Source organism: Pygocentrus nattereri, chromosome 6 (genome assembly GCF_015220715.1).
Source record: "Pygocentrus nattereri isolate fPygNat1 chromosome 6, fPygNat1.pri, whole genome shotgun sequence".
Classification (NCBI taxonomy): Eukaryota; Metazoa; Chordata; class Actinopteri; order Characiformes; family Serrasalmidae; genus Pygocentrus; species Pygocentrus nattereri.
In genome coordinates this window covers 12785716-12800933 of record NC_051216.1, presented here as the reverse complement: position 1 = coordinate 12800933, position 15218 = coordinate 12785716, and the positions used below count along the sequence as shown (strand labels likewise).

The following is a 15218-nucleotide window of genomic DNA, read 5'->3' as shown; positions in this document are numbered from 1 at the left end:
AAGACCAAGGAATCCTTTTTGTTTGGAGTTGCTAGCTCTTAATCCCTTTTTCTTCTCTTTATCGTTCTTTTGTGTTTGAAAGTATCCTGTCAGTGGGATTCTCTTGCAGTCAGCAACTGACAAATCACAGGGTCAGCAGAGGGCTATGAGGTCAGACTGTGCTGTGTGACCATTAGGATTGCTATGGTAACTGAGCTGTGTGCTGAGCTATGTGCTCCTTGCACATACTACACTCTGACTGGGGCTGCAACAATTAGTTGATTTATGGAAAAATGTCATTGTGGATTTTAATGGTCTGATTTTCAGGTAAAAGAAATGCTCTGTAATATTCATCAGTGATGCAGAAACATTTAAAAAGACAAGCTTCTGTCCTGCATTTATGGCAGATTACAGCTTTCAGTTAGGAAAGTAGGAGTGTTTTAGCACTTAAACATTCTTTAGGCTTCAAAACTAACATTTAAATAGTGTTCATTTAAACATGTAGTTTATATGTAAATGTTTTTACGCATTAAGCTCCTCAGACATCTGTTTCAAATCGCTGCCACGGTGCAAAAGTCTGACTTGGTTTCACATCTAATTATGTGGAATAACTTTCTATACATCTTAACTATTTGAAGTGTGAGATTTGTGCTTTGTAGTAAAACGGTACGCTGGATTCAGGTCATATTGTGCCTTAAGACTTAAAATGAAATCATTTCAGCAGTGCTGATTAATTACATGGCAGAATAATACTGTTTTTGCACTGTGGTTTTGTTTTCCTTCTTCCTGAAAAGAATCCAGGGGAACCAGACTCAGTAAAATGTGGGTATAAGTAGATCATGTGGGCCCATTTCAAGTGGAGGAAGGAAAAGGGATGCTAAAGAAAAGAAGTGACATCAGATGCAGGATAGTGGTAGCCCAGTGGACAAAAACCTCCGGCCCGCCCATGCCTGGTGCGCTTAAATGGCCTGTGCGGATGTGACATCGACGTCTAAATATTCGTGTTATGTAAAGATGGTGGGGGTGATGCTCCGTCTCCCTCGGGAAGAGGCCTACATAATGCGTACCAGTCAACAACCACAATGACTTCATGGAGGAAAAAAGCCTGTTTTTGTGCTGCCGTCATGGCAGCCTATATTCTGAGCCACAGGGAATCCATTCAGGGGTGAAGACACAGATGTATATAAGACAAGTCTTTCACAGTCACATGCAAAAGTTTGGGCACCCGGCTCAAGTGACATTTTGTTGAATTTTTTTTTTTTTTTTTTTTTTTTTTTTTTTTTCTAGTGTAAATAAGTGAACGGATCTTCTTTAGAGAACAAAGTTTTATGCATTTTAACACAATATTGATCACATGAGATTGTCTATAAGCCCCATTCTATACAGTCATCAGGGTGCATATATAGTCTTTGACTGCAGTGTGCGCTATGTATTTCCCTCTGTCAAACACATGTTTGCTCTTCACATTAACATCAGCCAAATAATTGATAACTTGATTTATTGCCAGAAATGTATTATTGCCGTTATCTGCAATGTTAAGTTGTTGTAGCCCTTGTAATGTCATTGAATGTTTAGTTTGGATAAAATTTTTTCACACCTGCATTTCTTGTCCTATAATCTTGTATTTTGATTCTTGATTTTGGCATTTATGGTCATGGACTATTTGACTGTCCAATTCAAATGCAGAAATAACTTTAATTATATAAAATGTATTTTTTATATGTATACTCTGTGTTCTCTGGTTAATCAAACTTTTTCTCCTGTTCTGTTCTTGCAGAAGGATGAGGTGTATCTGAACTTGGTGTTGGACTATGTTCCTGAGACTGTGTACAGAGTAGCCAGACACTACAGCCGAGCCAAACAGACCCTGCCCATGGTTTATGTGAAGGTGTGTATCCCTCAGCTGTACAGTAAAGTGTGTGTGTTTCTGTCTTTGACTGATGTGTGTGACAGGTTTTCTGTCTAGCGTTTAGAAGCTTGTGATCAGCATTTAGAAGTTTAGAAGGAGCAAATATAATATAAAATATTTAACAACTATTGTGGCATATAAATGGATAAAATGATTCTAGGTGATATCATTGTTATAGTTAATAGGACACTGTAAAAGAATGAAAATGTTCAAAAGTGACTATCACTTCTGGTGAAAGATAAACTGACAAAGTCCTAAAAAAAAAAAGTAGATAATTAGGTTTTTTTTTTTTTTTTTTTTTTAAATCTTTCATACCAACTTCTTGGTGTTGCCAAAATGCTCAAATATTGCATTGTGTGTAGTTGTGTGGAGACATTTGAACACCCCTGGTCAGATCACACATTTTCTTGATTTTCTAAGTGAAAGTAAATGAAAATATACTCAGGGAACAAGCCTACATATGGTCCTTACATATGATTGTAAATTGTGTTGTATATAAAACAATATTCATATGAGAAATTACTCAAACTTGTGAATGTATATGTATGTGCTCTGTTTTAATATAGGTAGTGCGAATAGGCGTCAACCATTCTGGTGTGTGTGTGTATGTGTGTGTGTGTATGTGTGTTGGCATAAATCTCTCTCTCCTCCTGTTCAATCCTGCGTCACCACTGTTCGGCCCGCTGTGATGACATCATCACTCTTTGTGTGCCGCTATATCCTTCCTGCTGCAGCCAGGAACAAAGACAAGCACATTCAGAGATTACAGACAGGAAACTTAGCAAGTTTAACCATAGCACATATTATTACTATAATAATGTGGGAATATTTTGGCACCTCACGATTCGATTCGATTACGATTCAGAGGCCGCGATGCAATTATAAAACGATTATCGATGCATCTTGATTTCTTTTTTTTCTATACAGGATTTTTATTTTTCTCACTGTGTGATGACTTGGTGCTTTTAAAGCAAAGTACTTGTAGTGATCTATAATGAATTTAGTTCCAATATCTTTTATTAATAAATCAAATGAAAGTGATGTGGTAAGTGAATTATAAGGCTCTCATTCGCTGCGCATGTTTGGAGCTCATGAGACGCTGCTGCCGCTCATCTGTGATAAAATGCGCAGTTACGGTGAAATAAGATCCTGTGATAATGGCTGTCCACGCAGCACACGTTAGTGATTTTATAACTCCAGATTTGGTCGTGTTGTAGAAAGTCAGGGGTCACTGTGTCAGTAAAATATCTGCGAGACTGGGCGTGAGCAACACAGCATGAAAGCCCTGTTTCCCAATGAGACCGCAGGTCACTTAGCAACACGGTCTCTCCTGGCTAGTAGCAAACGAGAAAGCAGAGAGAGATTTAGTGAAGACAAACTTTTGGAGATTCACATTTATAAGCAGCGCAGTTTGTTTCTGGAACGCTAAATCTGCGAGAGACTGTCAAACGCCTTAAACGGTGCCACATTTACATTTGGCATCTCAGTCAGAATTTAAGGTGGAATGGAAAAATTAGAACAAGAAAAATAGCCGAACGTTGAGAGACATTTTGCAATAAGCTGCTCTACTTCTAAGGAAGGGTTTTCTGGTGGAGATGGGAGGAAAACCGCTATAGTTGAGCTAACTAAAGCTTAAAGCAGAGCAAAGTAAGTCTGTATTTGTTCATAATTTTTAACCTATACTAGGACATCAGCACACACTGAGACATACTGGGCATTAAATGTTGCGGCTCCCAAGGTGGTTTGATTTTTGTTGAAAGGACAAAATGGCTCCTCTTAACATTTGGGTTGTGACTCCTGATCTAACCTGGCTTTAATGCAGAGCCGGTCAGATTTATTGCTCATCCAGTTGTTTTTGCTATGTGCCGCCGCAGACTGTCTGGGCACTGCACTTACCCACTTCCAAGTTCCGCCCTCTGTGTTCGTCAACATTACGGTATAAAGTAAAATATAGAAAATAGATTTTTGACATTTGTGAATCGATTCAGAATCATTCACGTCCGTATCATGATGCATCTAAATCGATTTTTCCGCACCCCTACTGTGAGATGTAGCAAGCATTGGAAGTTGTGCTGGACTACACATTCTTGTGTTCTGGTTTTACGAGGGCTATTGTCCTGTGTATTATTGTGTCTAATGTATGTATTGCTTGTAGCCCATATGTATTCTGTAGATAATGTGTTCTATATTGTGTTTTTTTTTTTTTTTGTTATTTATTTGTTTGTTTGTTTGTCACCTAAACCTCAGTAACTAAAAGGACGTCTTTAGGTTGGTCTCCATGAAGCTGGTTATACATGCACAGATATAAGTAAATCTAATGTGCTTATTTGCTCTGTCTCCTATGCTGCAGTTGTACATGTACCAGCTCTTCAGGAGTCTGGCTTACATCCATTCCTTTGGAATTTGCCATCGGGACATCAAACCACAGAACCTGCTGCTGGACCCTGAGACGGCTGTACTCAAACTTTGCGACTTTGGCAGGTCTGTCAGTGTGTAGAGCTTTGATTTTAACTGATATTTAGGTCAACAGGCCTAAACTTGAACCTAACCTGAACCACAGAGACTAAGTAAACCAACAATGTCAAGTAACCTTACAACGATGACAGCTGGTATTATTTAGTATCCAAAATTAAGATCAAATTCCATAAATTGATTCAGCAATTAATTAATGTCTTTCAGAAACATGTTGAAAGTTTTTAGTCTGGATGAACTTGACATAAAGCATTGTTCTCACTGCAACAGCATGTCAGATTAAGAGCTTGGCAGATTAGGAAGGAGGAATGGCTGGTTCCTTGAAACCCACATATGAAATCTGAGCTCAACCCATCCCTGATAAATGTTCTAGAACTGATGTCCGAAACCAGTTGAACATGGATTATAGTTCAGGTCCTGTCGAGTTCAGACAAATATTTTGAATTCTACTTCTGTGTGGTCTGGATTTTCTAGACCACTTTTTCACATCAGATTCCGGTCTTTTCAGTTCTGTCTTCACATTGCTGTGATGTCTTCTGATAAATTTATAATGACTGAAATCAAGAATAGTATCCATCATATCTGAATGTTCTGTCGCTTTATTTTGAACTGACTTGTCTGTTTTGCTCCCTTCCTTCTCTGTCCTTACAAATTAGGCATACATTGAAATACTTCAGAGAAGTCTAACAAAACCCAACTAATGGGAGGGAAGATATTCATACAGTTAATCAGACATAATACAGCCAAATGTATCTGCTGATTTCTAAATTAAGTTATGTGATGCTGTCCCATCAGTATGCTATGTAACAGTGAGTTAACAGGTTTGGAAATTGGAAACTGCATTTTATTTATATATATATATATATATATATATATATATATATATATATATATATATATATATATATATATATATATATGTATGTATGTATGTATGTATGTATGTATGTATGTATGTATGTATGTGTATGTATATGTATAATTTAACATGTATATTACTTAACAATTTGTTGTAAAAAAAATTATGCAGATTTTGTTTTAAATGATGACTTCAGGGCCACTTTAACTGCATTGTTTGGCATCTTATCAAGCAGGTACAGTATTTATACCAAAAAAATACTGTACCTGCAAAATGAGATACTTGTTTGAAACTAACCAAATATATAACATCTCTTTATTGATTAGCTATGTAGATATTAGTTATATGGATCATTCTACTAAATTCCGGTCACAGGGCTGGTTACCTGACCTCCAGCCCGTGACTGCCCCCTCCAGCCCACGACTGCCCCAACTTTGTGTTTTGCTAGTAACATGAAAATGTGAGGCAGAGTTGTTGGGGAAAAAAATTAAATGAGAAATCGAGAAATTTTTCAACTTTGCTTTAAAATATATTAAAGTTATTTTAAAAACCACTTCAAATTACATCTGTCAAGTGAAAATTTAGGGGTTAGGGTTTAGGACAGAAACCTCCCAATAGAAAATAGCCTGTGAATGATATTATATATTTAGCTTATTGCTCTCTCAATTAAACCTGGGTTTAAATATTATGATGTGATCCTTTTCTTTTTTAAAAAAGCAAAATAATAATGATTAATTAAGGCACAGTTAAAGTCCCACAGAAGTCCAGGAACTGAATATGGAAAAACACTGGCATGCTGTAACTTATCTAAATTTGGCCCTGTAGTACGGCGGCAGCCATCAGAAGCTCCTCTGTCACAATTTTTAGTTGTAAAAAATAACACTGTCCAAAATAGAAACCCCCTCATATAAAATTCTGTTGTGCTGATAAGTGTATATTCAACCCTGAGCCTTCAACCAGCTGTGAGATTTCCTAGAAGTTTGGCTAATAATTAATAAATTTGACCTTTTTGCTGGCACTTTCTAGCCATGTGATGGTCATTACAGTTACAATCGTGTTGGTTCAGAAGTTTGATGAGAGTTACTTGAAAGATTTATGAGCGTCTGATTTCTGACTTACGGCTATGTTATATTCTCCTTCCTGCAGTGCTAAGCAGTTGGTTCGTGGAGAGCCAAATGTGTCCTATATCTGCTCACGGTACTACAGAGCCCCTGAACTCATCTTTGGAGCTACTGACTACACCTCCAGCATAGGTATGTTGAGGCTAACTCACATAAACTTCATATACTGCGTATTCTACATAGCGCACACTGCATAACTGCCTATATAGCATGCAGCAGGTTTTTGTAAATGCTACACATCCAGTTGAGGAGCACTATAGCTTGCTAACGCAGATATTACATTTCAAGTACAAGCATTTGCTCCTGTGGAAGTGACACTATCTGTTGCCACCTACGCTAGAACTGTCCATCATCCACGACCCAGTATAGATAGGATAACGTTATCTCTGGCCTCCACCTCCGGCATTCCACCCTCAGACATACATGAGGCCATCTCTTTTTATATATCACACAAACACTGTATGCTAAGCAGGAACATTCAAGTACAGTACTAGCTCATGTTATTTATATTACATTGCAACAATAGCTCAAAAAATATATATATTTAATTTGTGCTTCTATATTAGCTGGTAGATGAGTTTGAGTTTCCTGCGTTTGCAAATACATATCACTTTTTGACAGAGACCCTACCTGTCATGATAAATGAGCTGTGACTCCTAATTTTGCATGTCGTTTCAAATATCTCTTTCTTGTTCAGGGGCCAGTATTCTGCATTTATCATTTGGCGATTTTATTGTTACTGTGTATTTAAGACCGATCTATTCTGATTGCCTGTCCTGTATTGTGCCTCATTCAAAAAGCACTCAGAGCTGAAACATTTACTTAAGTGAATGGAAGGAACTAAATTGGCTGAAACCAGCTTGTTTTGCAACATAGTTCCCATATATGGACTGGTGAGTGAATGGTATGGTTTGAGACTTTAACAGTGTTACATACTACTGCAGACTTTCAGTGAAGTGAGGGGAAAGTTGTTGCAGGGTAGAAGTCTGGTTTGCGAGACTTTTATCGCTAATGATTTATAGCTGTTCTGTTGTGTTCTACTGATCAATTAAACTTTTAGATTCATTACAGGACGTTACGTTGTTTCTTTTAGTATTAAACTGCATACACAGTATAGAAGTATGTTTAAAACACACAAAGTTGCACAGACGCATACAGTCTGAAACTGTAGATGTGAGGTATACTCACTCAGATTCTTTGTGTGCGTGTTGTGGAGCTCCTGATCTCAGACTACAAAGTGTGTGTGGTGTGGCATGTGACTGATTTCATTAGCCACACTCCCTTCTTCACCCTCTGCTCCTCTTTCTGACCTTTGACCCTCTTTTCTATCCAGACGTGTGGTCGGCTGGCTGTGTTCTGGCTGAACTGTTGCTAGGGCAACCAATTTTCCCCGGCGACAGCGGAGTGGATCAGCTGGTAGAGATCATCAAGGTAGTGGCGCCTCTACACTGCTGTGCAGGGTTCTCTCTGTGTCTGTGTGTGTGTGTGTGTGTGTGTTCTCATTCATTCAGAAAAGCTTTTTCTTGCTTGCCATTAAAGCAAAGACAAATGGAAGTTCCAGATTTTTATTTAATTTTTTTGGTTCTGCATAAATCAGTCGTTAAGATGTAAACAAATTCATTCAGGGTGGTTTGATGCGAAATAGTTAATTGCAGAGAAACATGCCGACTTAGTGGTACTGATGGGAACCAGATGTCTGAAGCCTCTTAAAGTTGGCTTACTGAAAGTTATTACACAAAGTGATTACATTACATTGCTTGATGCCTGAAACACTATTTTATGATAATTTATACAAAAAGATTTTGGACTAAAAAAAATTGAGCATTTCAAATCAAACCACTCTTTTGTGCTGAAGGTTTTTTGTGTGTTTTTTGAGCTGAAACTTTGTTTTGTTAGTTTTAATCTGGAAATTTACTTGTCTACGTTTAAACATCTCTTTCACTCTCTTTCTCTGTTTTTCTCTCTGTCTCTTTTTCTCTGTCTGTCTCTCTTTTTCGCTCTCACTTTCTCTCTCGCTCTCTCTCTCTCTCTATATATTTGTGTGCATCTCTCAGGTTCTGGGTACACCCACTCGTGAACAGATTCGAGAGATGAACCCCAACTACACTGAGTTCAAGTTTCCCCAGATAAAGGCCCACCCATGGACTAAGGTGAGTCAACAGGTACAGGAAAATCCGTTTTTTCTTTCTTCAAAGCAATCACACATCATTACCATCATGCAGAACCATCTCCCATCTCGCTGCTTTGTGTGTCCTGGCTCCAACCCATTCATACAGTTTCTGTTGATCCTGGTCTTGTGAGAGTGAGCAGACAGCTTTATTTGCTTTCGCTCTTCAAGTAAATCTAGCTGTCCACTGTCTATAGGGCAAACCGCAGTGGACTGCATGCTGATCACTCATCCTCACCAGTTCTTCTTTACTTTGTGTTTTTTCTGTTAGGTGGACTATTATAGCCAGTTTGTGTTCATTTTCACCGGGGATGCAGTCTGTTACTGCTTTCTTCCAACAAATGTCCAGGCCATCCTGATGCATGATTTGGAAACATACATTAGTTTAAGGCTCTCCAGTCTGCTCATGCTTTTTTCTGTAACACCCTTCATATCAGATTTGTCTGTGACAGCAACTCCAGGCTTACTGTTGAGTGTGTGCACACTGCACATCCCAAAGCTTGTATCCCTCTGCTTATCCAGCATTTCTTCTGAAATCGATGGTATTAATACAGAGTTTGTCCTCCTTTACTGTAGTAATAGCCTCTAACCTTCTGGAAAGGTTTTACACTAGATACTAGAATATTGTTGTGAAGATTTGATTGAATGCAACTACAAGAGCATTAGTGCCACTGATGTTCGATAAACCTCATCCCAAAGGTATTTGATGTTCCACTGCTCCTTAGTCAAATGCAGGGGAGCCTATTTCCTCTCCAGTCAATGCTTAGGCTGTTTTCAGATGGCAGAGTGTATTCGGCAGAAGAAAACACATCTGAACTGTTGGGAATACGCATGGACAAGTTTTGCACAGTGAAGGAGCGGGTCTGTTGGACGAAGTTATGGATGGAAAGTTCAGTAATACATCACACATCACACAAAATGACAGACTAGAGAATGTAGTGCTTATTTGTGCTAGTGTGAGCTGCAGTGTTCAACTGTACGGCCTGGTTCATTTTTACCTGTTTTTTTTTTTTGATTAGTTACCTTGTGAAAAGGGACTTGACAAGTTAGAAAGTTAAAAATCTGGTGTGAAAGATCTGTGGAGGAAAAAACACGTTGGCTGATGGTGAAAAAACATGACAGAATGTAGATCCTGCGGATTCTGAGTCCTGTGTTAGGATATAACGGCATTTCGGGCTCCACTGTCTGAATGCAGCCTTAGGCTCGTGTAGCTGCTCAAGCACTTCTTGTTTCTATGCAGATTATACATTCAAGTATGCACAGTTGAACAGTGTCAGCAGTGGGTGCAATTTAATGTGGCTGAATTTGCTAATTAGAAGAAAAGTGTCAGGATACTTTCGGACATACAGCTTACAATTGATGTCACGCTTGTCACAATATAATCTCTATTCAGGAGTAGAAATGTTTAATCAGAAGCAACAATGCCCAGTAATACACTTTTTTCTTTGAACTCTCAAGGTGTTATGCCAATATATAGTGCGTTTACTCTCTCATTCTGATCCATTTTTAATTGTAGTAGTTTATGTTGATCAGAATTGGAAGTTGAAGAAGTGAATAGTAGCTTTAGTCCAGTATTTCCCAGCCTTTATTCTGAAGTAGTCCTGTGCTGACACTTAGTGTGAATCTTTGCATGTGGAGAAAAACAGCATCCACAACAGCAGCATAGTCACAACGTGTTACAACAGATATGAATATTTCCTTTTGGCCAGTAATAAAAAGCTGTTTGTTTTAAAATAAAAATATCTACATTTAAATGTGGTTCAATAGTCTTGTGTATCAGAGTTCAGCCCAGTTCAGTGTTTCTGTAGTTCTTATTGTCGCGAGCTGCCTGATGCCCTCTGGTGGTCACTCCCCACAGTACATACAAGAACACAGGAGGCCTAGTCTGACTGGAATCAGTTTTAATCTCTTGCTTCCTATCTCTCTAGATCTCTCCTTCTCATTCTCCTTTCCTTTCTCTGCTTTTTCTTCTCAGTAAGAATTTTAAGGCATTAAACTCCCCATTTGTGTGATTGAGTGGCAGTTATATAAAGCTGAAACATGCAGCGCAGAAACTCTGAAACACTATAGGCGATTAATAATTGAACTGTGACACACATTGTGTTATCTCTGCTCTGGATTCCAGCACATTGTACTGTTAATGATACTTGAAGACGATAGATTTGATCAGTTGGAATAGAGAGAAAAAGAACTAATAGAGCCACATAAAATTTTAACATGTACTATGAAAGCAAGGATTTTTATTCAGCGTTTATATATGCCATATACTGCAGTGCACAAAATCCAGTTGAACCTAGCTGTGCTCTCAGCTGATCAATGTTTAAGTATCCACAATGTTGTCAGTAGGAGACACATTGAGACGCATTGTGACATAATTTATCATGACCACTAGACCTAACACAATCACTAGTTGTATAATTAACGAAAATCAGTGATTTGTTTGTTTTGCTCATTTAGTCATTTTGTAAAGTACATGTCTGAATTGCCATATCAGCTGTCTTGCTTACCTGATCAGCTGTCTTGATGCATTTCACTGTGCTGTTCATAACAAGTGTGTGTAGTTATACCGTCGGCCAAAGCCCACATTTTTTTCTTTGCGAAAATGTGCGCTATAAAACTTGTTCTGTAAACATGCATGCTAAAATTACCATTAGCTTTAACAGCATGCAATTTAACAAATTTCTAAACCTGTTACAGCACACTGGTAAAAGTGAGGACTTTAAGTTAGAACTAAAAGTTAGATGATGGGATATTCTTTTATTTACAATTATTTGGCTCAAGCCCCTGTGTCCAGCTCACATTATACTTGTTGTGATGCAATGTGACCGAAATAATTGTCAAATAATTGCAATAATCGTGACTGGCCTGATGATAATAACTATCATATTCCCCAACACTAATATAAACTGTTGACTAATTCCATATAAAGTAAACATGTAGAAATCGCAACCATTTTTATAGTTACACCTCTACCTGTTTTTGGCAATGGAGATTTTTTGACTGGAAGGGTGGTATTCCCCTGCATCCCCCTTCAAGCTGAGACCTGATACAATATATCTGTATACAAAGAGGAAAAATTGCACTGGGTCAATACCATATGCTCCTACAAAGGGCTCCCTATATCATAACTCCTTAATCTGCTGAATAAATGTCAGAGTAGTAAGCATCAGCTTAGTTTCAGGAAATCTCGAATAGGTCGAGAGCGTCTACAGGATCTGAAATCACTACCAAATTGAAAGAGTGGTTAGGCTAGAAGAAAACATTGAATGTCCTCTTTGTCTTCTCTTTATTGAATAAGCATTTGGTTGGGGCTCGTCTGTTTGGTCTCCTCAGTGATACTACACCCACTTGTTTGCTAATTGCACTCATTGGTTGGTAGGTTGCAGTCTGTGTGCTATTGTCTTCACTAACTGTGGTTTCTGCTGATTGGTTTGCAGGTGTTCCGGCCACGCACGCCCCCTGAAGCCATCGCCCTGTGCTCTCGGCTGCTGGAGTACACACCCACCGCCCGCCTCACACCCCTCGAGGCCTGCGCACACTCCTTCTTCGACGAACTGCGGGACCCTAACATCAAACTCCCCAATGGCCGAGAGAAGCCATCACTATTTAACTTCACCACTCAAGGTGAGAACTGCTTTCATACAAAGAAACTACGTGGATGATCACTTGTATTTGTGTTGGCAAGTTCAGGTCTGCACTTCTTAGTTTCTGATTCAGTGAAAAGCATGACCAAAACATGGTAGTAATATAGCCCAATTTTTCTGACAAAACTGGAAAGACTGGACACATGGCAGTATCTTTAATGAGATACAAATAATATTCAAAAATCTTTTTACTTACTATCACAAATGTGGTATCAAAGGAATTGCAGAATTTCAAGATTCAAGAGTTTTATTGTCATGTGCACAGCAGAACAGGCAGTTGCACTGTACAGTGAAATTCTTACTTTGCTGTTCCTCCATTCACCAAATATAATCTTAAGAGAATAAAAAGAGAAAATATAAGAATAACTCTTAAAACAGTAGTTAAAAGTAAAAAAATGTACAGTAAGTGCAAAGTTGAAATAAAAGTTACACGTGCGAATGTGCAAATATGTAGAGCAGCTGTTCATAAAGTGCATCAAGTAACAGATGTAAACAGTAAACAACATTGATCTGTGCAGTAATAGATGTAAACAGTATTGTTCTAACAGCAGCAGTACAGTGCAGGTAAGGTGCAGTTGTTGAATGCAAGGTTAAATCAGTTCAGATTGGGAGGGTGGAAGAGGTAGTTAGTGAGGTGTTCACCAGCCTGATGGCCTGTGAATAGAAACTGTTGGTCAGTCTAGTTGTCCTGGAATTTACACTCCTGTAACGTCTGCCTGAAGGTAGGAGTGTGAAGAGTCTGTGCTGGGGGTGTGTACTGTCCCTGATGTTTTGTGCCCTTCTGATGACCCTGGTGTGATAAATGTCCTGTAGTGAGGGGAAGGCTGCTCCTGAGATGGACTGGGCAGTTTTGATTACACGCTGGAGAGCCTTTCTGTCCTGAGCAGTGCAGTTTCCATACCAGACCTTGATGGAGCTGGTAAGAACACTCACGATCGTACTCCTGCAGAAGGTGCTGAGAATTTTGGCTGGCATGCCAAATTTCCTCAGCCTTCTCAGAAAGTACAGTTGCTGCTGGGACTTCCTGATGATGAGGCGTGTATTGTGAGATGAGGTGAGATCCTCACTGATGTGGATGCCGAGGAGTTTGAAGGTTTTCACCCTCTCCACCTCAGTCTCACCTATGTACAGGGGTGCGTGTAGCTCCTGCTTCTCCTTGGATCAACAATCATTTCCTTGGTTTTGTCTGCATTCAAGGAGAGATTGTTGTTATGACACCAGGCCACCAGCTCAGCCACCTCCTTCCTGTAGGCTGTCTCGTCCCCACCAGTGATCAGTCCAACGACTGTAGTATCATCAGCAAACTTGATGATACTGGTGTTGTTCTGGGAGGCCACGCAGTCATACGTGAAGAGTGTCTACAGAAGGGGGCTCAGCACACAGCCCTGGGGGACCCCTGTGCTCACTGTTCTTTTTGTAATGTGCTATAAGTTAGAATTATCACACTTTGCCTTTGTCATCACTGGGGACAATGGAGACTGAAAATGCAATTATTAAAACTCCTGTCTTCCTGTTTTTCCTCAGAATTGTCCAGTAACCCATCTCTGGCCACCATCTTGATTCCTGCCCATGCGCGTAATCAGGCCGGAGCCTCCACCCCCACCAATGCCTCCTCCACTACTGGTCTGTCTCCTTTCTCTCTCCCTCGGTACACCAGTCTTAAGAACCAGTGTATTGGATTAATCATAGAACAGGATTAATAGTTAGTTAAGGAATACTGCTGTAGTGGTCACCTGGGGAGGTATTGTACAAAGCAGGATTTTTGTTAGTTAACCAGATAACTCATGCTAAAGATCATACAGTCCAGTAGTAAAATCACATGCCTGAGTCAAGTCATGAGTCTATTAAGACAGAGTCTGAGTCACGAGTCAGTTCAGAGTTCAAGTCATGAGTTGGTTCAGTGCAAGTTGAGTCATGGGTCAGTTAACTGCATGTCTGAGTTGATTCATGAATCCATTAAAACGGAGTCTGAGTCAGGTGACAGTTCAGAATGAGTCTGAGTCATGAGTCAGTTCACAGTCATAAAGTTAGGTCATAAATTTACATGTTGTCAGTTTTCTGTGAAATCCTGCTTTGTAGGAAAAAAACAGCCTTCACTGCTGTTATGCACTGTTTTTGTGATCTTGGGGTTCATTATAGACAAGATTCTCTCTTTTTGTTGTCCAGATGGCAACAGTGGAGATCGCGGTCAGACCACCACTGCAGCCTCTGCCTCTGCCTCCAACACCTCGACCTGAGTGCCCCAGCCAATCGCATCCAGCCCAGCCCTCCAAGGCCATGCCCAACTGCTCCACAGCTGAACTGGGTGGGGTTTGAATCATCTTCACCACCACACTTACTCAAGACTGCAAGAGCCAACCCTTATTTAAGTGTTTATGACACAGTCCAGAAAGAGTTCACCAATGTACTTGGAAGCAGCTCTCTGAGTGTCATTTCTGGAGAGAGTTGAGAGTGAGAGAGAGAGAGCAGTGAGCGAGGGCACAGAGGGGAGTACTCGTATCAGACCTGTTATGTAGGTAACATTTCTCATTCTCAGTGGACAATCTTTTAATCACAAAGCAATCTGGTAGCCAAATCCATCTTCTTCCATCTCAGTTTAGTGAGCCTGCTGTTCAAATGGGGGCTCTCTCTCTCTCTCTCTCTCTCTCTCTCTCTCTCTCTCTCTCTCTCTCTCTCTCTCTCTCTCTCTCTCTCTCTCTCTCTCTCTCCCTCTCCCTCTCCCTCTCCCTCTCCCTCTCCCTCTCCCTCTCTCTCTCTCTCTCTCTCTCTCTCTCTCTCTCTCTCTCTCTCCCTCTCCCTCTCCCTCTCCCTCTCCCTCTCCCTCTCCCTCTCCCTCTCCCTCTCCCTCTCCCTTTCTCTCTCTCTCTCTCTCTCTCTCTCTCTCTCTCTCTCTCTCTCTCTCTCTCTCTCTCTCTCTCTCTCTCTCTCTCTCTCTCCTTTGTTTCCTCTCACCTTCTCTGCACACCACCGCCCCCTTCTGGCAAGTCCAGGAGTGCATGGCTTGAATTTGGTTGGGAGCATCAAATAATATTTTAGCAGGTAAAATGAAGCGACAAACAGGAGTCCA

The 15218-nt window shown here is 40.0% G+C and overlaps 1 protein-coding gene across 2 annotated transcripts in view; it reads left to right on the top strand.

The window, feature by feature from the left end:
• Positions 1–14837, top strand: part of gsk3ba (glycogen synthase kinase 3 beta, genome duplicate a) — a 59546-nt gene extending 44709 nt beyond the window's left edge. The window contains exons 4-11 of one of the 2 annotated variants that reach the window (XM_017713466.2): positions 1757–1867; positions 4239–4369; positions 6366–6472; positions 7674–7771; positions 8395–8502; positions 11945–12131; positions 13676–13774; positions 14318–14837. In XM_017713466.2, the coding sequence (XP_017568955.1) occupies positions 1757–1867; positions 4239–4369; positions 6366–6472; positions 7674–7771; positions 8395–8502; positions 11945–12131; positions 13676–13774; positions 14318–14388 (912 nt within the window). In that variant the 3' untranslated portion in view covers positions 14389–14837. The remainder of the gene's footprint in view (positions 1–1756; positions 1868–4238; positions 4370–6365; positions 6473–7673; positions 7772–8394; positions 8503–11944; positions 12132–13675; positions 13775–14317) is intronic. The other variant, XM_017713467.2, reaches the window with a different exon arrangement.
• Positions 14838–15218: the final 381 nt, after the last annotated feature.